Source organism: Muntiacus reevesi, chromosome 9, assembly GCF_963930625.1.
Source record: "Muntiacus reevesi chromosome 9, mMunRee1.1, whole genome shotgun sequence".
In the NCBI taxonomy this organism is placed as follows: Eukaryota; Metazoa; Chordata; class Mammalia; order Artiodactyla; family Cervidae; genus Muntiacus; species Muntiacus reevesi.
Window position 1 is genome coordinate 47404716 of NC_089257.1, and position 21431 is coordinate 47426146.

General features: G+C 47.6%; 1 protein-coding gene across 11 annotated transcripts in view; it reads left to right on the forward strand.

Moving 5' to 3' along the window:
• Positions 1-21431, forward strand: part of PPFIBP2 (PPFIA binding protein 2) — a 161060-nt gene that overhangs the window by 113753 nt on the left and 25876 nt on the right. For all 11 annotated transcript variants that reach the window (XR_010664396.1, XM_065944479.1, XM_065944480.1 and 8 more), the window contains 9 exons: positions 2202-2294; positions 7454-7565; positions 9698-9759; positions 11111-11186; positions 12318-12421; positions 14434-14501; positions 16072-16129; positions 17073-17114; positions 20683-20821. Coding sequence is in view for 10 of the 11 variants with exons in the window: in XM_065944479.1 (XP_065800551.1) it covers positions 2202-2294; positions 7454-7565; positions 9698-9759; positions 11111-11186; positions 12318-12421; positions 14434-14501; positions 16072-16129; positions 17073-17114; positions 20683-20821 (754 nt within the window). In the remaining variant the exon portion in view is untranslated. The remainder of the gene's footprint in view (positions 1-2201; positions 2295-7453; positions 7566-9697; positions 9760-11110; positions 11187-12317; positions 12422-14433; positions 14502-16071; positions 16130-17072; positions 17115-20682; positions 20822-21431) is intronic.

Sequence of the window (21431 nt, forward strand, 5' to 3'; positions counted from 1 at the left end):
GAGACTGGGCCCAGGAGGTCACCAAGCCTGGAGGTGGTCCTGCTTGCTGTCCCCATAATGGCCACTCCTCAGCAGTAACCCGCACACTTTGGGTTCTGCCATCAGCAGGCCTGGTGTACCCCTCAAGCACAGTTAGACTCAGAAAATGATCTTGAATCTGCTAAAAGTCACAACAGGCCTTAAAGTCTAATGTTGCAGATCAAGGAGGCAATAATCTTAGCTTGGAAGACATTCTTTTTTTTTAAGGGCAGCAACAAATGTTCACCTCAGTTATAAAAAAAAAAAATTAGTAAACATTCCTACAAATTTCAAGTGGAAGCGATGTCACTTTCTGGTGGATTGTCTCAGAATGCAAAGAGCTCCAGGTCAGTTAAAAGATGGCTTGAGTTGCATGTGTTCATTCATCAAGAAATAATGCATACTTGACTATGTGCCAGAGGTTAGCAAAGCTCATGGAGTTCACGATATAGGAGGGGAACTAGCCATTAGCAGTCACACCAGTAAATGTTTAATTGCAAATGATGTAAAAGATGATACAGATACCACAAGAGTATAGAAGGGAGATCTGAGGAAGTGTGGAGGTTGGGATAGCTTTGCTCAAAGCAGCCTGAAGGATGGACAGGGATTAACCTGACAGGATTAACCTGAGGGAGCTGCAGGTGTGAGGGCCCAAGTCAGATGGAACTAAGAAGTACGGGTGTGGCTGGAGTATAACTGGGGAGAGAGGCAGGCAGGGTGCAGGGTCAGGCCAGGCTGTATTGGTCATGGGTGAAAGTTCATGACCTTTGAAGAGCAGGGAAGACCAGGATCAGATTTGTGCTTCAATCATATTGTTCCCCTGGATGCCATGGGGCCAATGGATTCAATAAGGGCAAGGCAACAGAGGACCAGCCAGCAGAGAGACTGTCCAGGCTGTCAGCACTGACTGCTGGATCAGAGTAGCCATGGTAGAGTTGGAGATAAACAAGAGACTCAGGCAATTTCCTTGAAGGTAGAATTTACAAGGTCTGTAGATTATGTATGTGGAGGAAAGACCAAAGAGAAGCCAAGGAGGGATCCTGAGTTTCTGACGCAAGATGGAGATGCTGTTTAGCGAGACAGGGATATCTAAAAGGGGGAACTGAGAGTTCCACTTGGGCCGTGACAGTTCGAAGAGGCCCAGATGCCATCCATGTGCAGATGTTAAGTGGAAAGTTACATGAGTCTGGAGTTCAGGAAGTCTATGAAAGTCTATCACTTTTATGCTAATTTTTCTGAATGAAACCAGTCAGCAGGACCATTTGTCTGTTAAAGGACCCTAGGTTTGGGACAAGGGTGCTCAGTGGTGTCTTTACTGAAGGGGTACTGTACAAAGCAGGGGCCCTGGGGTCAGAAGATAACAGGCCTGATTTCCAGCTCCAACATCAGCAAGTTGTTTAAATATCACCTTCCCAGTCAGCAACCTTCAGTGGCTTCCTATAATACGATCTAAAGAATGGCTTCAGAAGTCTTTATATTCTCATCCAACAGCCTTTACAGTAAGGCCCCACCTTATTTCCTGGCCTCATTTCCCACTGAAAACTGCCCATCCTCTGCTCCAGCCCAACAGGCTGTCTGCCTTCATGCTTCCTCTCTGCCCTTTCCCTAGATGCCTCCCCTCTTCCTCTTTTCTTCAAGCCAACTCCCTCCTCTAGAACACCGAGAACTAGAACACCCAGGCCAGCCTTTACATTTCACACTTTAGCATTTGTCCTTGCAGTGTTTGATTTCTATCCTCCTGGCTTGTCACTTCACTTCCTCCCTTGACCCTCCCTTTAGGTTCCTCGACCACCCTGCCTCCTCCAAAGCTGGCTTGTTTTTTTTTTTTTTTTGCATCTCTGTTTCTCTTGCTCCCAAACCCTACCTCTCCTGTCCTATACATATGTGTGCATGGTTTGGGCACCCCCTACCGGGAATGCAGATGTTAGAAAGGTGGAGGGGAACAAAGAAAAAGTTTTCTTTTCCTTATGTCTGAAACTCCAGGCCTCTGTTTTGTAATGGGCACACAGCTCTTCCTGAAACAAGGACCAGCCACTAAAGATCAGAGCCAGCCACAGTGCAGAGCCTGACATGGTGGCTCCTGCCTTGGCTTCGTCCTCTGTGCATGTTCTTATACAGGGTTGTAGATCCTGGCAACACCCTATTCTTTAACCATCAGAACTCTGTCTTCCTCACTCGTCTAGGAGTTATTGCAGGAGCTCCGGCACCTCAAAATCAAGGTGGAAGAGTTGGAAAATGAACGGAATCAGTATGAATGGAAACTAAAGGCCACCAAGGTAAGAGGCAGTCCTGCTGTTTATGGAGAGGCTTTGAGCCCAGTGGGGAGGGTCTGTGTCTGAGCCTGGGGTGTGCAGTAGCCTTAGCTTGAGAAATGTGAATTGACCCCACTGTATGCACAGGCAACAGTGCAGATTGTGTAAGCAGATGAATCTAATCCAGGAGGGCTCTTCCCCTGGAGAAAGCCCCCGAGGTTATGAGTTGCTGAAGTCACAAAGTCTCTGTGTCCCACCCAGGCTGAGGCGCTATGAGTGATGAGTTTTAGGGCAGATGAATGCCGACATTATCTTGGCTGCATTATTTTAAATTTAGCAGTCCCTCTAGTAATCAGTTACTAAAAAGAGGCATGCTTTATTTTTAGCAATTCCTAAAAATATGTACTTGTCTTTTTTTTTTTTTAACCAAACCATATTTCTATTGAATTGAGGAGCTTGCTATTTAAATGATACCAGTGATATATTATTTTTGCAAAATAAGTGTTATCCTTCCCTCTTTTGTTTCTTCCTTCATTTTCTCTACTAGTTGAAATGGATTCAACCCACACATTTATTGTTTTGGCCAGAACATTGTATTTTAAAGTTTTGAATTAACTTGCACTTAAGCAGTAGGAAATTTCACATTAAATTACAGAGTTAGACTTCCTTGGGGGCAGAGGAAGGACATCTGGGGTTGAGGGAAGGAAGCCTTAAAACCCTGAAGCAGCTTTCCTGCCTGAGGAACTGGCCTGGGCTACCTAGGGTGCACACACACGCCTGCCTTTCCACCAAGAGCTCTGCAACGCCACCCACAGGTGTCACCAGATAGTCCCATAGGCATTTTCATTTTACTGCTAAAGTGAAAGTCGCTCAGTCCTGTCTGATTCTTAGAGACCCCATGGGCTATACAGTCCATGGAATTCTCCAGGCCAGAATACTGGAGTGGGTAGCCTTTCCCTTCTCCAGGGATCTTCCCAACCCAGGGATTGAACCCAGGTCTCCTGCACTGCAGGCGGATTCCTTACGAGCTGAGCCACAAGGGAAGTCCAAGAATACTGGAGTGGGTAGACTATCCCTTCTCCAGCAGATTTTCCCAACACAGGAATCAAACTGGGGTCTCCTGCATTGCAGGAGGATTCTTTACCAACTGAGCTAGCAGGGAAGCCCATTTTCATCTTAGAATTTTTTTTTCAACATCTAGTTTATACTTTATTTTACTATAACCTTAAATGATTATAAAAACAATAATCATTAGAGATAAGTTTTAAATCACAAAAATTTAAAGGAGTAAAAATCACTTGTATACCACCCAGGAGTTAACTACTATTAATATTTCCTTCCAGGCATTTCTGTTTTTTTTTTTTGGGGGGGGGGTGTCTCTCTGTTAATTTTTGGTGTTGATAATTTATTCATAATTGTATACCATACTGTTAAAAAAAAAAACTCTGAATATCATGTTGATGTATGTATAAGTGTAAATAATTTTCTTAACTACTTTCTTGATGAGGGAACTGAGGCACAGAGTAGTTAGGTAACTTTCCCCAGATCTTATAGCTATTCAGCAGCAGCGCTGGACAATCTGCTTGTTCACTTACTGCTCTGTCTTTATCTAAGTGTCCCTTGTATGCTCCACGAGTCCCAGTCCACAGTTCTGATTGCACCATTTGTCTAACATCTCAGAACCTTCCATCACCATGATCCACTCAAGCAAGTCTTGTCTTGGTGAAACCTTTGAAGTTATATACCCCGCCTTCTATTCTAAAACCAAGTAGCTCTTAAATCACCAAAACGCTCTGCCTTGGCACATAGACCTTTGAGATACTATGGGTTATTTAATAACCACCAGGTCTGGAACCCCTCTTCGTGCCAGGATGTGTCAAGCCCTTTGCACACGTTTTCTCATTTGGGCCATAAAGTAACCCAGTGAGGTCTGTTGATTTATTATCTTCATTTTTCTGCTGAGGAAACTGAGGCTCAGAGTGGCCAAGGTGAGATTTTGATCTAGGTCTGTGTCATTCTGTCATCCTAATTCCCTGCAATTGAAACCTGTCTTGTTTGTTAAAGTTCTTTAGTTTTCTATGCAAAGCTTCTCAGTCCATAAATGAAGCAGTGCAGTGGCTATAGGGCCTGGTCCCTGGGTTTAATTAAGGGAGATGGAGCCCCCCGTCTCTGCTTGGTGCCAGTCTGCGTGACTTTGTCTCAAACCTCTTACCACACAGCTCCAGTCTCAGTGGCCATGGAAGTATCGTACTTCTTCTGATGGTCAGATGCAGGGCCTCTGCGCTGTTGTAGACTTCCCAGCTTTGGAACAGATACCTCTCTCAGCATAAGAAAGCACCTGTCATTTCTGGCCTATTCTGTGAAAACTGGCATACAGGAAGGGGCACCCAGTCAGTTGGTCTGTAGAGTTGTAAATAAATGACCTCACCCAGATGCAGGCCTCAGAGAGAAGAGCCTGGGCTCTGCCTTGATAGATAGGCCCCTGGACATCACTGGTGTCCACTGTGGGGCCTGCAGACAAGAACCAGGCATGTGGATTCCTAGCAGAAACTAGCTTTCACCCTATCTGCGAAGAAGGGTAGAAATGGGTGTAGAAGGTGCAAGAAAAGAGACTATCTTCCAAGATTAGCCTGACCCTTAAAGAAATGAGACAGTAAAGAGTCTGCCTGCAATGCAGGAGACCCCTGGTTCAGGAAGATCCCCTGGAGAAGGGAGAGAATAGCTACTCACTCCAGTATTCTACTGGAGAACTCCATGGACAGAGGAACCTGGTAGGCTACAGTCCATGGGGTCACAAAGAGTTGGACATGACTGAGCTAATACTTTCATTTTTCACTGTAGAAATGAGATGAATTTGGGTAGAGTCCCAGGGCTAAGGGGTTTCCCAGGTGGCGTTTGTGATTAAAAAAACACACCTGCCAGTGCAAGAGACATAAGAGATGCAGGTTCAATCCCTGGGTCAGGAAGATCCCCTGGAGGAGGGCAGGGCAACCCACTCCAGTATTCTTGCCAGGAGAATCCCATGGACAGAGGAGCCTGGTGGGCTGCAGTCCATAGGGTCGCACAGAGTCGTACACCACTGGAGCGACTTAGCACCCATGCACACAATGCTAGTGTTTTCTGAAGCTACTGTCACCATTAATTATAAGCCCATGAGTTAGCTGTGAGAAGCTGCCCCCTGACTGCGAGTCTCCACAAACCGTTTGGCACGTCTGGCCTTGGCTGCCCGTGCTCTGTGGGTGGGAGCCAAGCAGAGGGACAGTGCTCTGTAGGGGCTTCAGGTCAGGAAACCCAGTCCTTGCCACCTCTTTGTTTTCACACAGTCCCAGTTAGGGACATCATGGAAGGTTTGTCCAGACCCTTGCAGGTAGGCTCTGGGTGCCCTGGCCCCATAAGAGCAGCCCTCATCTGTCTATCCTCAGTCGAATCCTTCACTGCTCCTGCTTTCTCCCCAGTGATGTACAGGGATAGTTCTTCATCCCTTGGTTTCCTGTGAGGACTGAGTGAGGGTTGATGTAAGAATGCAATGAGCATGGAGTCAATGGAAAGCGGACACTCCGTCCATGTGTCCTGACACTGAACACAGGAATGTTTGGTGGAAGATCCACCAACAGGCCAGTGATCATTTGGTTACTTGAGATGCTCAAAGATGACCTCATGAAAGGACAAGTCCATACCATAACTTTGCAGAATTAAGGTGGGACACCATTGGGCTACATGGGGGAGGGGTGCTCAGGTAGACGCTGTTGCTGTGTGTGCTGTTGTCTGGCTGGGAGTCAGTTCTCACCCCCTTTCTTAGTCTGCCTTGATGTTCAGTGAACTAAGTAGCTATCCATAAGGGAAGGAATAGGATGAGAACAGCAATAGATAGCACTGACTGAGGACTTACTGTCTACCAAGCATGAGGCTAAGTTGTTTGTAACCATTATCATATTTACTCCTCACTACAGCCCATGAGCTAAAAGCTATTCTCCTGACTTTGTAGATGAACCAAGACTCAGAAAAGCTAAACCACTTACCCAACTAGGAAATGAGAGAATCCAAGTTTGTTTGACTCCAAAGCCAGTGTACCTCTTAGGATGGGACCCACCCAGTTCTGATCTTCTCATGAGTATGAAAGGCAGGGACAACCTCATGTGTGCCTGCATGCTTGGTTGTATTCGACTCTTTGTGACTGCATGGACTACAGACTGCTAGACTCCTCTGTCCATGGGATTCTCCAGGCAAGATTATTGGAGTGGGTTGCCATGTCTTCCTCCAGGGGATCTCCCTGACCTGGGGATTGAACCCGTGTCTGCCTGCATCTCCTGCATTGCAGGCAGATTCTTTACCCATTGAGCCACCTGGGAAGCCCCAGGAACAACCTCACCTCCTATTATGTGTGAAATTTAATCTGCTGTACTCGGTAGACATTTGGGTACTACCCAGTGTACCTGCCTACATGAATGTGTGTTAGCACCTGTGTTGTACTCATATGCTTGATTTACACAAGTATGCCACTCAGCATACCTGAGTGCCTGTATGTAATTACATCTGGGGAAAGGAGCATCGGTGCCTGAAGTTGGGCTGAGGCAGTGGCTGTGCTTTCAGGGTGGCAGAGTTTGAGGGAGGGAACTCTCGGCTCACTCATTATCTACTCATGGTGATTTGCTTTCCACTGTATTTCCTGTAAGGGGTGGAAAAATGAAAGATGCACGTACTTGTTACAGTGGTGTACATACATGCTGTCGCAGGAGTATCTTGGGAGGAAGAGAGACCATGTCCAGAAAGAGAGTATTCCTCTTCGGACCAAGGGCAGCCCTCCGATTTCACACACACACACCTCCTCAGGCCTCAGTGGTGTGTGGATTACAGAAGGCAGGGGAGGGAAAGAGTCCAGTCCAGTCAGGGAGGAGGAAGCAGGAGAAAGAGCAGCTAGGATGGTGAGGGCAGGGTGGGGAGGTGGAGAGGGGAGGGGAGGGCCAGTGTCCAGAATGGCCAGGAAGAGCACGTTCATTCCCCAGAGTGCCACCTTGTGGGGAGGGCGGTGAACACCTCTCACTGCTCGCCTCTGGCTACTTTGCTCTGACCTGTTAACTTCCTAACGGGTCCTAGGACCCGTGGGCCCTGGATTTCTGACTGGAAGTGCTTTGTCATGATCTGGTGGTCCCTCTGAGCTGGTCGGATGCCTTTCTCTCTTCCAGGCTGAGGTAGCCCAGCTACAAGAGCAGGTGGCCCTGAAGGATGCAGAAATTGAGCGTCTGCACAGCCAGCTCTCCAGGTCCGCAGCTCTGCACAGTGACCACACAGAGAAAGGTAACTGGCTAGTCCGTGACAGTGCAGTCGCCCCTTGGCCTGGGTTCTCTCTTATAAGTGGGCTTCTGAGTCTCTGGGTATGTGAACAGTTGTGTGAGGAGGCACGTGGTGTGCATGTATATGTGTATGTGTTCGTGTGTGCACGCACAGGCCTGTAAAGCCTGTCATTTCTCATCCTTTGGATCTCAACTTAAGTGTTACCTCTTGGAAAGACCTATCCTGGCCATCCCACCTCAACTAGGTGCCCCTACTTTTCTCAGACTCAGTATTCCTGTTGTTTCTTTCATAGCACTTATTATAACCAGTGTTGTGTTTTGCAAAGTCCCTTTGAATAGACTGTTGTCCTTCCTTGGTGGCAGGGACTGTGACTGTCTTACCTGAGAGCATATCCACAGAGCCTCACACAGCATTCAGTCCACAGCTGCCAAGGAATATTTTTTGAATAAATGGAAAGATAGTGAATGGTCCCTAAGGAGTTCAAGTCTTGCTGATTAAAAATAGAGGCTGGATCCTCAAATATTCTTATTAATGTGTATTTGATATTTGCAGCTATTTGCCTTGCATACAAGATAATCACACACCTTCCAGCTTCTCCTCTTGCCCTCAGGCTGCTGAGTGTTGCTGCAGGAGGTCACGTGGCCCTGTGAACTGGCTCCACTACCGAGTCTCCTCAGCACTCCTTAGCTCTGATCCCTGGCTGGGGTGGGGAGCCATGCAGCCCTGGAAACTGGCTTAGGCTGGAGAAGGAAACAGTGACCCATCTGCTCATCCCTCCACCAGCCTTTCTCAGTGTCTTCACCAGCCATTGAGGGTGTCATCTATCTCCCATGGTCTAATGTGGAGCGTGCAGACCACTAAGACACTCTAGACTGTCTATGATGCTAAACTTGGATAGAGAGCTCCCCAGGCCATGATTTCAGGTCAGGCAGGCTTCCCCCTACACCCTATGCCTCCCCACAGATCAGACTTTCCAGGCCCTGCCTGGGGTACCTCCCGGAGCTGATCTTTAGGGCCTTGTCCGGTTAGGCCCTGCCCAAAGCATCAAGATTTGCTTCATCTGGAGCTTACCACCCTCCTCTCCACAAACCACCAAGAGCCTAAGACACCAAGAAGCACTCTATACCTTCCTCTGAAAAATGAATCCTTACATCTGTTTACACAAAGTCCATCAATCCATTCTTCCTGCTCTTGTTGGCTATAGCAAGCATCCAGAGAGATGGGGTGCCCATTCATACTTTTGTCCCCTTGTCTCCTGAACTTTACTTATGTAGACATACCCATTCTCTGTAAAAGCCAGTTTGGGATGGGTATTGGGCTTTGTTTTGGAAAAACTATGTGCTAATTCCTAGACCTCCATATTTGGCGGAATGACTCCCAGGCCCTTTGGGCTTTGTCCTTTGACCTGGCTCTCCAGATAGTTTGTGAAGAATTCCAGAGGGTCTCTGTTGGGTCCAGAGTGGGGGAAGGCCAACTGTCATCTACTACAGACTGACAAAGACCCCTGGGCACAAAGGGAAATTCTGTAGGTTTACGATGAACTAAGATTGTTTTCCTTGACTGTAGAGTTTGTTTCAATGTATTTATAGATCCAATTAAACATTGTTAGTCAATTCTGACTATGCCTTTCCTAATTGAGCCAAGTACTTGGCTCTTTTTACATAATCATTCTTTCCCTGTCTCCATTTGGCTGGAGACTCTTTATCTTCTTGTTTTAAATTCTCCTCTGGTATAATCCATGGGACTGTGTGATTCTTGATTCTCTCTGAAATTAGTTAGCAGCCCAAGTCCATCCCTACTCAAATTATAAAGGATAAATGTCAATTTTCTTCTGGGATATCAGTTGTAAAAAGTTTGGGAGTTCTTTTACGACACCCTTTAGTAAATGACATTTTGTCACCACCCCCCCCCCCCAAAAAAAATGTCTATAAAGAGAAGACAAAATACCAGGTCAATTTGTTCAATTATCCAACAAATATTTAATGAGACTGTGTGCCAGACACCATCATGGGCTCTTTGAAGAAGTAAGGAGTGATGTATAATTTATTCACACAGAAAGTTGTAGCATCTTAGCAGGTAGAACTAGTTGTCTGCATTTTATATAAATAATTCTTCCTACACTTAAATTCTTTTAGACCAAGAAATTCAACGTCTGAAAATGGGGATGGAAACTTTGCTTGTTGCCAATGAAGATAAGGTAAGATGGCCACTGAGCGGCCCTATCCTTTCCCTGATGACTTTTCTGGTTCTCTTTGGTCCCTTCTGGTCTCTGATACTTTGGGCAGGGTTGTGCCCATCAGGACACTGACTCAGGGAAGTGTCAGGAGATCCACCTCTGCTTCCTAGAAACTCGGCTCAGTTACCTGCTTTTGACTTTGATGCCTGGGAGTTTTACTTAAATGGAATCTCTCAAAGGCAGAATAAAGCCATGTCTGTTAAGGCTTGTTTGGGGGAAAAAATACACTGAAGTTATTGCCTATGTCATAGCTGTTGCTCAGACTCCTAACAAACCTTGAGAGCCACCCACCAATCCCCCATGTTCATGATCTGGTGATAGACCCTTCATAAAACTGGCGACAGACCCATCAGCCTTCTTTGTTCTTCATGTTGAATCCCTGCACAATCATAACATAGCCACTTCCATACTCTGTGCCAGAGTACCTATCTGGCACAAAGGTCCGCTCTAAGGATCACAGCCCTGCATTTTACAGACCAGGAAACCGAGACTCAAAGTGCTTAAGTAGTGTTGCCCAAGGTCAGGTAACAGCAGATAGCCAAGCCAAGGTCATACCCAAGTTTATCTACCTCTGAAATTTGTGTGTCATCCCAAGTCCCCAGCCTTTGCTGGGGAAGAATTGATCCCCTCTGGGAATTTCCTCTGTTATGTAAGGAATCTCAAACTCCTAAGGTATTGAGATAAATACGACAGCTTTATTTTAGTCTTTTTTTTTTTTTTTTTTGCATGTAGCTCCAGAGGACAATGGGCTTCCCATGTGGCTCAGTGGTAAAGAATCCTCCTGTCAAGCAGGAGACACGGGTTCAGTCCCTGAGTTGGAAAGATATGCTGGAGAAGGAAATGGCAACCGACTCCAGTATTCTTGCCTGGGAAATCCCATGGACAGAAGGAGCCTGGCGGGCTACAGTCCATTGGGTCGCAAAGAGTCAGACATGACTGAACGACTAAACAAGCAACTAGAGGACAATACTTGGACCAGGAGGCAGATTTCAATGGCTACATCAGGAGTGTAGGGAGACAGATTCCTGCTTCAGGAAATGTTTGAGCCATTCGAAGGCTGTATCAAACAGGGATTGTTTTATAAGTAGATACCGGACTCATAGCCTTTAGGGAGAGCAGGAGTGCTTACGGCAGCCAAGGAGGCAGACCACTGAGAACCCAGGGCCTGGACACTGTTTCCCTTTGAAGTGTTCTAGAGGTTCCACACAGCTTTTCCTTTCCTTGTGCCCAGAACATAGCCTGGGCCCCAAATCAAATCGCCTCAGGTGCCAGCGTTGTTGTTTACTTGGAAATCTGTCTTGCCCTGTGACAGGACCGTCGGATAGAGGAGCTTACTGGGCTGTTAAACCAGTACCGAAGGGTGAATGAGATCGTGATGGCAACCCAAGGTAAGAGCAGCGGGGAGCTTGCCATCCTCTCCCCAAGATACTCCATCTCTACTGTGTTAAATGCCGGACAGTCCTGCCAGAAGAGTCTTCATCTTCATTTGGAAAAATGCTCTGAAGGAAGATGGAGCTGGTTAGACTGCCCTGGGTGGTGGGAAATTGGCAACTCTTGATTTCCAGAAATTTTGTCAAATGGCAGACAGTTCAGAACTTCCAAGGACTAAACTTCCAGATCATTAAGAAAAGAAAGCCACCAACTTGAACCATTGGGAATCCCCACCGTTAGGATATCTATGCATCTCCCTGGCATACTTCTTAGAGGCAGTGAGTGTTCTCTAACCTGGATCCGAAGGCAATTTAACTGGGATTTAGAGCCTGTCCACTTCCTGGAGAATCTAAAAGCATCCCTAGCTGTTGCCAGGACACTTGGGGAGCCTTCTTTGAGTTTCTGGGTACTTGGGTTCCCATAGGAAGTCACGGGGCAGGGAGAGTTGTTTGTGTTTCATACTTGCTGCCCAGAGTGAATGCAACACTCGGGCAGCATCTGTGTTGTGTGGGCCCCCTGGGGTGTATGCCCGACTGCCTGCCTTCTTGGTCCCGCCGTTGACCCTTGTTGGTCCCACTGTTGACCCAGGCTCCCGATCCCGATCCCGAGGAAGCAGGTGTTTCACAGGAGAGGCTGCTGAGGGTGCTCAGGAACCTCTCATTCAGGCTCAGCTGCTGCTGCCTCTTGGGGAAAAGCCAACCCCTAGTTTGGGTTGTGACTGACGGGTTGTCACCCAGGGCCACCGCCAGCCCTGCACACATGTCACAGGCTGATTTCCTCTAATCCTTTTGGATCTTGGGACAGGTCAGGGCCTGAGTGCCTGTGGCCAAGGAATGAGAAGATTGAAGAGGAATAATTGGGGGGTGGGGACTTCTCTTGGTCCCCCAGCATGAGCTTTGACCTTGAAAGGGCTCCTGGAAGCCCTTGCTCAGATGCTCCAATGAATATTCTGAATCACACTTTTAAGGTCCCTTAATGTTTTTCTTTGTCCCTCTTAATGAAGGAGAGACAGTGTTTGAATTTTGTGGCACAATTTTAGGTTTTTAAACAAGCCATGTGGTAGTAATGATCTGCATTAATGCTTCCAGGGCCTTCAGAAAGAACTCTCTCAATCAATGAGGAGGAACTGGAGGGAGGTTTCAGAAACTGGAACGCTGCAAATAAAGGCCCCGAAGACCTATTTAAATCAGAGGTACTGTGTTTCCATTAATGATGTGGGGTTTCGGCAGGCCCTGGGAGCTTGCCCTGAACCTGGGGGAGGATCTAATTAGGAACCTGCCAGGTATAAATCTTGGCAGGTAAAAAAATTAAATCAGTGGAGTCACCCCAGAGGCTTTGGGGAGACACTGAGGGTGGGAGGAGCCGGGGCACAGGCCTGTGTTCCTGTTGGAGAGAACAGCATAGTGGATACTAGACTTCTGAGGATAGGAATTTTCTTTTCTCTTTTCTAAACTTCATTGCTGTGAGGACTTTTCTCTAGTTGCAGTAAGTGTGGGCTGCTTTCTAGTTGTGGTGTATGGGCTTCTCTTGTCTCAGAGCACAGGCTCTAGAGCGCATGAACTTCAGTAGTTGTGGTGCATGGACTTTGTTGCTCCGTGGCATGTGCAATCTTCCCAGACCAGGGATAGAACTCGTGTCTCCTGCATTGGCAGGTGGATTCTTTACCACTGAGCCACCAGTCCCAACTTTTCTTTTTCAATTGGTTTCTTTGTTTATTTTTGCCTTTACTCTCTGGAATATGAGCATAGACCAAAGGGTTATTTTTATTTACCACTGTCTCTCCAGGATCTGCAGTGATGCCCAATACCCAGTAGGATTCAACAAATATTTGTTTAATGAATGAATGCATCTTGCACATTGGGAGGGATAATGAAATTTTGGAGTGATATATTCCTGTTTCACAGACAACCTCTCTTCCCTGTAGCCAGCATACAGATTTCCTTTTCTCTTGTTTAAAATTTGGTCCAGTTCTATGGCCGTCTCTGGACATAGTCTAGATAACACTGGGCCAATAAACTTGTAGTTACAGATCTCAGATGGAGGAGGGACTTCAGCCCAGAATTTTAAAAGTTCTTAAAACTCCAGAACAGTCACACTGAGGAGGGTCTTAGCCCAGCTCAACTGTTTAAATTAAGGGAGGGGCAAATGTGTCACCTGGTGGCCCAGTTAGGTAGTCAGAGCGAGCACCCCAGATTGCTGGCAATAATGGCAGTAACTGATATTCAGTACCCCCGAGTCACCCCTGTGATTAGCACTGTACGTGACTCACCTCATTTATGCCTCATGACACCCAACTGGGGGTTCCTCTTTTATTGTGCTGCAGCTGAGGCTCAGAGAGGGTAAGTAATCTGTTCTAGGTCACATAGCAAGTAGGCAGCAGAACTTGGACTTGAACCCAAAAGCTCAGGCTTTAACAACACTACATACTATGATGCTAGGGTTCTTTATATGTAGCTGAAAAAGATACTGGGCTCCAAAGAAAGACAGCCCTTAGAGTCAGTGAAGACATTAAATTGCATCCTTCTCTACCACCATTGGCTCACGTTCATTCCACCTGTGATACTTTTGCTTTTCTGATTTTCTTGCTAAGCCCATTCTCATCTCTCAAGATTCAGCTTAAGTTTCTCCCCTCTGAAGACTCCCTGACCTTCCCACCAATGAGAAGGGTCCCTTCTGTTCCCATATTACTAATATATTATAGGAGGTGTTGCATTGATCTTTTATCCTAATTGACTCACCCACCTCCCTGATGGCCTGGCAGGCAGTAGATGCTGCTCCTGTTTGTTGATTGACTGTATGAATTACAGTATTGCTCATTACAAGCAGAAATCCACTCTGGCTAAGTTACACGAAGGAATGTTAATGAAAGGGTGCAGAGTGGCTCGCTGAATGAAGGAAAGGCTCCGAGCCAAGCTGAGAAGGGCAGGGCGCAGGCATTCGGGTGTCAGGACTAACTTGTCAGGACTCTACTGCAAGGATGTGAGCTTGGGCCCTAGGAGGAGAGGCACGTTGGCCATGGCTTTCAATGTATCTTTCTTGTTGGCATCTTAAAAAAGCAGGGCACCAGTATTGTTGCCCCTGTGGCTATACCCAGAGCAGGAGATGTACCTCCCCAGGAGGAATTGTCCAAACGAGGGGAAAGGATGGTGGCCGGTCTCCAGGCAGTAACTGTTCTTTGCAGTGACTCTTCTGGTTCCCATGCAGGTGTCTCCAAGAGGCAGCTCTCCCACGGCGGGGCCACCCCCACTACCACAGAAATCACTGGAAACCAGGTAGGAGGCCCAGTTTCTGTGGAGCTGCTGTGCTCTCAGGCCCCTCTCGGGGCTCCAGACGAGGCAGTGATCACAGCCACCACGTCCTGGGCCCACCTGCCCTCCCACCGTCAGGGCAGCACTCAGGCCCCAGCAGCGGCCACAACGGGGCCAAAATGGCAGCATAGTCACGAACCATGCCCACCTCCCCTGTCTGCGGAAGGGCTTCCCTCCCCACAGGCTGAGGGTCCGGGTTCTTGTCACTGAGCGGACACCTGGCCAGGGCTTGGGGCCTCGGGGAGGAGGGGGCTGCACCTTCTCTGTGCCCGCCGGGGGCTCCTCAGAGCGGAGAGCACCCCGTGCGGTGTGCCTGTCATTCCCGCCCGCCCCTCTGGAATGTCCCTCCCGCTCTCAGAGGGAGTCCAGTCCTGTGGCAATAATCCACTCTCTCTCCAGGAAAGACCTTTTCTCCTCACAGGGAGGTTGAGCCAGTTGCTCTGAGGAAGCTTCACACAGCAATGAGCTTATTGTGGGCTGGCCTATGTGGTCACCAACTGCCTCCTGACTGATACCCTAGAAAATGAACCACTCCTAGTTGACGAGGTCAGCTCTTCAGAACACGTTTCCAAGGAGCTAGGATGTGGAGCTCCACAGCCAAGGGCAGGCTGTCTTTCAGCCAAGTGGCGGGAGTTTGCCCAGAAGGGCGCTGAGTCCCCAGAGCCTAGGCGCTCAGAACCCCCCATTTTCCATAAAGCCATTGTTCCTGAGCTGTTAGCCTCAGAGGAAAGCAGTCATGTCAAGGATGGCGACTGGCCAATTCTTAATTTTGCAGAATAAGAAATTTGGTTGATGAGTTCACTCAGAATGAAGTCAACATTGAGTGACTCACACTGACTAGACTCATAAGAGACTAATGTACCAACCAATGCTGATTTATTCATATGAACTGAGAAATATCACTGCCAAGGAGACTTGTCACAGGTAACCCTTGTGACTATGGGTGGTGTTGCCGCTTCTCTATCCAATTGGTTTCCTTCTCTGCAAAATAGTGCCTGAGAAAGCCAATTCCTCTGAGCAGACTGCTCAGTTCTCACAGAGTTGGAGCAGGGGAACAGAGGATCCCAGTGGGTAAAGCTTTGGAGCTGTGGCCGACGTGCTCATCTCCACTCCCTCCACCTCCTCCCCCGCTGGATTACTCTCTCACTCACAGACAAGGCAGTGTTGGCCACTTTTCCTCTCTTTTGACTCCACAGACATTGGCCTTCTCTTATGACCACACAACAGCCAGCACCCATTGATGCCACTGAATTGTGTATTCTTGTTTCTTTGAGGACTGCCAAGGATCTTTGATTTGGATTTCAGTGATGTTCTCATGCATCACAAACATATTGTCAGACGAGGCCGTCCCCAAAGTGGGCCAGTCTCATGTGTAACGGGTTATGATGAGAGGGTGTTGAGTTTTTCCTGACCTTGACTCTGAGCCCAAGATAGAATACCAGTTAAATGTTGAAATGTCCTCTGCACGAATGATACTATGTTCCTCCTTCTTCAGTAACTGTTTCCTTTTTTATTTTCTTTTGTGTTTTTCCAGGGCTCAGAAAAAACTCTCTTGTAGTCTCGAAGACTTGAGAAGTGAATCTGTGGACAAGGTCAGTCCATCAGTCTATCCATAAAGATGATTGAGTTATTTCTTTGAGGTCAGCACAGTGCTGGGACACAAAGGTCAGGTGCTGTCCCTACTCATGGAGGCTTTTATCAAGTTGCTGGGGAGGCAGGAATTACATGAACATTTTGAGAAAACAGGTCAGCTATGGTCCAAGGCATCCTAGAGGCAGGGTGAGTCAGAACACGCTGCCTGGAGTTGATGAGAAAAGATGCTGAGATGGGCATGGGCAGGTTTGGGGAAATGGTTTGGGGAGCAGGAGGAGGTAAGGTTGGAGGTGGGAGTCAGAGGAGCCAGAGTTCTTAAATCCTGGCCCTATTTCCCCAGGGCACTTGGAGTGTTGCAGAGGTTTTAAATGAGGATATAAAGATGGATAAAGATGACCCTGGAAGTGGGTTATGGAATAAAGTAGAAGATTGGAGAGGAAGCTTCTTAAAGAGTCTAAAAAACATGAGGTGGGCTTTGTGGCTCCTTTTATGGGGCTAGCCCTTGCCCACATGTGTGCCCTGGTGCTGGAGAGGAGGATCACAGATTCTTGGGCAGCGGGGTCATTGGACACACAGGGGTGCTGCCCTGTAGAGCACCCCAGTGACCTTACTGCATAGATCCCTTGGGGTCCAGCAGTGGGCCCGGCTCCCTGGTGATGCAGGGTGAAACCAGGAAGGCAGGAGCCCGCAGCGGCTTTGTTCCCATCACGTGCCTTAGGCTCCCTCCGGTCAGATTGCAGCAGCTGCCTGGGATGTCTGTCCATGTGCTTGGACAGTGACCTGTGTTCCCTCCACAGATTGTGTTGATCTGACATAGAGATGGGGAGGGAGGGAGGGGTGAACCTTGCAGATTCAGGCCGGCAGGTGGCCCTGAGTTGCTGCCGTGACTAATGCAGGTCTCTTTCTCTCCACATAACTGAAATCCTCCTTGCCATCCCATAGTGTGTCGGTGGGAACCAGCCCTCCCCAGTGGTAGAACCCAAGGTATTATACATTAACTGCATGTCCCTGTTGTCTGTATGAGGCTGCACTGCTTGCTAGTCTTTTTTTTTTTTTTTGAGTGTGAAAATTCACAGACTTTTATTCTAAAATCCTGAAGTTGACTGAAAATAAAATTTTTATATGTTTAAAAAATTTATAGATTATATGACTTGCAGTTTCATAAAATTATCAATGGATGTTCTACCCACGGTTTAACATTAAGTAGATTGCTGGGCAACATATCATAAGTGAACAAGGCCCCTGAAAGTCACAGATGTCAGTCACAAAAGTAGACACTTACTGATGGCAAACTGAATGAAGATTTCAGTGTGATATTCTAGAAGCCCAAGACCATAAACCACTCTTTCTATACACAGCTCTACACACAGAGCTTTGTGTGGAATCTCTTGGGTTTCCATCTGGCACATCCTCCATCACCTGATGTGTAAAATCAGTTCCGACATATGCAAAAAGTTGTATCAATTACTATATTCACAAAAATGGCACAAAAGTGAATTCAACATGTTATGCATATACATACTTCATTTGCATCTTCAACAAAAACAAAAAGATATTCTAACACTAGAGAAGTGAAAAACACTAGGTACCATGGGCTCTCTTGAGTAAGTATCAGTGTCACACAAAGTTATACAGGAATGGGGAAATATTGCCCCAGGAAAAAAATTCTATTTTTAAAAATGAAACAAGTTTAAGGGAAATCAAGTTCAACAATAGAGACACAAGTCTTTCACATTTCACATTGCTAGTCTTTTCATTTAGCAAGTTACAGCTTTAGTAACCTTAAAATATGTTACCTGTAAGGGGTGAAAGATGAAACTTCTCCTGCTTTCTTCTTCCGTGCCCTCAGCTGGATCCTGCGCTTTCATCTCCCTTATCTGTGCAATAGGACTTCTTATCTTCCCCGTCTTATAGGCTCTGGGAAATCCATCTTTAAGGCAGAGTTGTTCTGATCTCTGGGGAGGAAGTTGTTATGATCTCAGCACACAAGCAGAAGAGTGAGACAGCTCTCGCCCTTTCTGTAGTGATAAGTCATGGTTAAAGCACCCAAGGGCTCACTCAGCACAGGGGCATGGATCCTTCTGCACCCCCTGTCCCCGCACAGGGGTGTCTGGCCTTTGCTTTCTGACTAAGAGCTCATGACATTGTAAGACACCCTCTGTGTTCTTCTCCAGCCCTGTTAGATGCATGTCTGGACTTCCCTTGAGTGTGCCTCCACTGATAGGCTCTCCCTGTGGAGTCCATGCAATGAGTCAGTCTCCCCTGCTCCTGACAGCTCTGGAATTGGAGTCCTTCAGGCCCTCTCTCAGTTATCATCTTCCCTTGTGCACAGCTCATAGACCCTTAAAGGTCCTATTCCATATCCTTGGAGCAAGCAGTGAGTCCTCTATGTCTTGCCTGGACCACACTAGCCCCTATGTAGATGGGGTCTGCCCCCTGCCTTCCTCGCTCCAAGGACTGATCTTGCCGTTACTGCTGTCACTGTAGACCTCAGGTGTGTGATATTCTCTGTGCCTCTGTGTCCTGTGTGCTAGGCCAGGGGCAGGAATTGCTGTTCTCTGTTTAGAAGCAATAAAATTGAGGTTCTGGGGGGCTAAAGAGAAAGAACTTGGCCCGAGTTGGCCTGACTCCCAGCCTAGGCTCTCCTGCTCAGGTGCGCTGCGTCTGTGCTCTTTCAGGGCAGCGGGGTAATCTGCCGTCTGCTGCTCCTTGCCCGGGATTTCCACCCCCCTAACCAGGGTCATTCTTCTCAGAGACTGCAATGCAGGAGTGGCTTCGGGCATTTCTGTTTCCCCTGTGTTGTGTCCTGATGTTGCATCACCTTCTCCAGCCCTGAGTCCTTCCTTCCCAGCACCTCTTCTTGGCTGAGCAGAGCTGAGAGCCCTTTCTGGTGCCCTTGGTCCTTTTACTGTCTTTTTCACGTGCCTGAGCTGCCTTTGAAGCCATCTTACACAAGGTTCTGCCCTCTGTTAGTCTCAGCTCTTCAGCAAGCTCCTAGGGCAGCCCACATGGGTGTAGCCTTGGCTGTCTCTGCCCTGTCTTAGAGGAGTGTGTATGATGATATGACCGGATGCCTGTTTCTGAACCCTTCCCTACTCTCATGTCTCCTGTACAATATGGAACTTGGAGTCATGCCCTTCAGTTCTCGACAATTTTTGAATGCCGCCTTCCCCACAGTCAGTGGTTCCCGGGTCTGACTGTACGTCAGAGTAATCTGAGATGCATGTTAAAAACACAGACTCCCAGGGTGCACTCCCAGAGGGGCTGATTCATGGGTGCGGTGGGACCTGGGCTTTTATATTTACAAGTGTCCCAGGTGATCATGAACCAGTCTGTGTGGGGGCTGGTATTTGGAAACTGTTGCTGTTGACCACAAGTCTTAACAGGTCCAATCTGTCCCTCATGGGTCATCATGAACTTAAAAACTGTGTGGTCTCCATCTCTTCAAGTTCCAGTTATTTCTTCTTTACCAGCCAGTTCCTTCAGAATCCCTTGAAAAGTTAGCCCATTATTCTCATCTCTCTCCTGAGCTGATTTATATAGGATTAGTATTCAGTGTTCAATGACTAAATTGAATTTCAAACAATTTCTAAGGCATGCCTTTATGAGGAAACTGAATTCAGAAATTTACTGGGCACTTGGCTTTTAACTAAATGAAAGATATCGCAGTCACTGAAGTCTCCCACTACTCTTCTGACTTGTTCTTTTTGAAATTGGTTTCATCTCTCTTCTTTTCTATTTCTGCGTCTCATCAAGTGATCCACAGTTGATTCCCTTGGTAACAGTGCTTTAATTTCTCTTTTCTTTTCACTCAAGTGAATTTACTACCGTGTTTCCCTCAGGTTTGTGGGTTTAGGGCCCATTAAATCCTTCTTGACCAAATAAGTGCAATTCTTTTTTTTAAGTGCAATTCTTCATCTTGAAATCAACTTTTCTTTCCATGGCCAGGGCCCACTGCCCTGGGGCTGAACCTCTTGCAGACTGTGATCCCAAGTTCCCAGGGAATTCCGTGCTGGCGGGTGGCCCTCTGACCCGCTTTCTATGGACGCCTCCCCTGACTGTGTGCTAACCTTCTCACTTCACCTTACCCTGCTACCTTTCAGAGTAACTATTGTGATATATAAATACGATCAATAGATAACATTATCTACTAAGGTGAAGCAATAGGTATAACATTTATTGGAATTCTGGCTTGTATGCCTAGAGAGCTTGAAGGGTAATTCTTGGCTATTGATTCCTTAACCTCTAAGCACAAGGCCAGATGGCAAAGGCTTAGCCTCCTGTTCAGACATGGCTTCCGTCAGCCCTCAATTCAAGCTTGACTCTGTCCCCATCTTGCTATGTGGCTTTGGGCAAGTTTCTTTCTTTCTCGGAGCTCTGGTCCTATTGCCTGGCCTGGACTAAATCACCTTTGAGGGGTCTTTGAGTTGGCCTCAGTTTACAAATGGTTCTTGGAGAACAGGAGTTGTTCCTGCATCCAGAGATTTCCTAACTGGGCTTGAGGTGGAGAGTGACAGCTAATTCAACATCTCCCTCCCTCTTCTTCCCTTAGGATGGCCCTTTCCTGGCGGAGCACAAGTACCCCACTTTACCTGGGAAGCTTCCAGGAGCCACGCCCAATGGAGAGGCTGCGAAGTCTCCATCTACCGCCTCCCCAGTGGAGCCTGCAGGGAGCAGCCCGCTGAGGCTGAGTGAGTGTCCAGACCCCAGGCTGGTGGCTTCTGGTGCCTCGGCCTTGGCACTTCCATTGTTGCACGAGGTCCCTGCACCCTCCCCACCTCAGCCCACAATTGGAGAGCAGTGGGGGTGGGAGGACGGGACTAGTCGTACCTCAGGGTGATCCCATGTCCGGAGATGATGGCTGTCTTTCTGGGCTCACTATTGCCTTCCAGAAACACCCCAGGCCCCAGAGAATCAGGGTGTATACCCACCTTTCCACCTGTAATTATTCTACCCCCATTTTCTCTTCTCCTCTGTTCCTCCTCTCTTGACTCCTTCCTGACCTTCCTATTTTTCCTCTTTTCCTCCCTGCTAGACACCACCCTCCACCCTCCCTGGCCCTTCCTATTCCTCCTCTGTCCTCCTGATCTCTGTTCTGTCTCTGCCTTCCTCTCTGCAGCCTCCCTCTTACCAGCAGGGTGATATTATGTGCTCTTCCAAGGAAGAGCATTTTCTTAGAGAAGTGGAGTCAGTGGTCAGTGGGCGAGGATGCCAGTCCACCAGTAGCCTTTTGGTGCTTAGGATCTGATGGAGGTCTTTGCACAACAGGCTGTATTTCTCCAATAGCAGCAGCAGATCAGG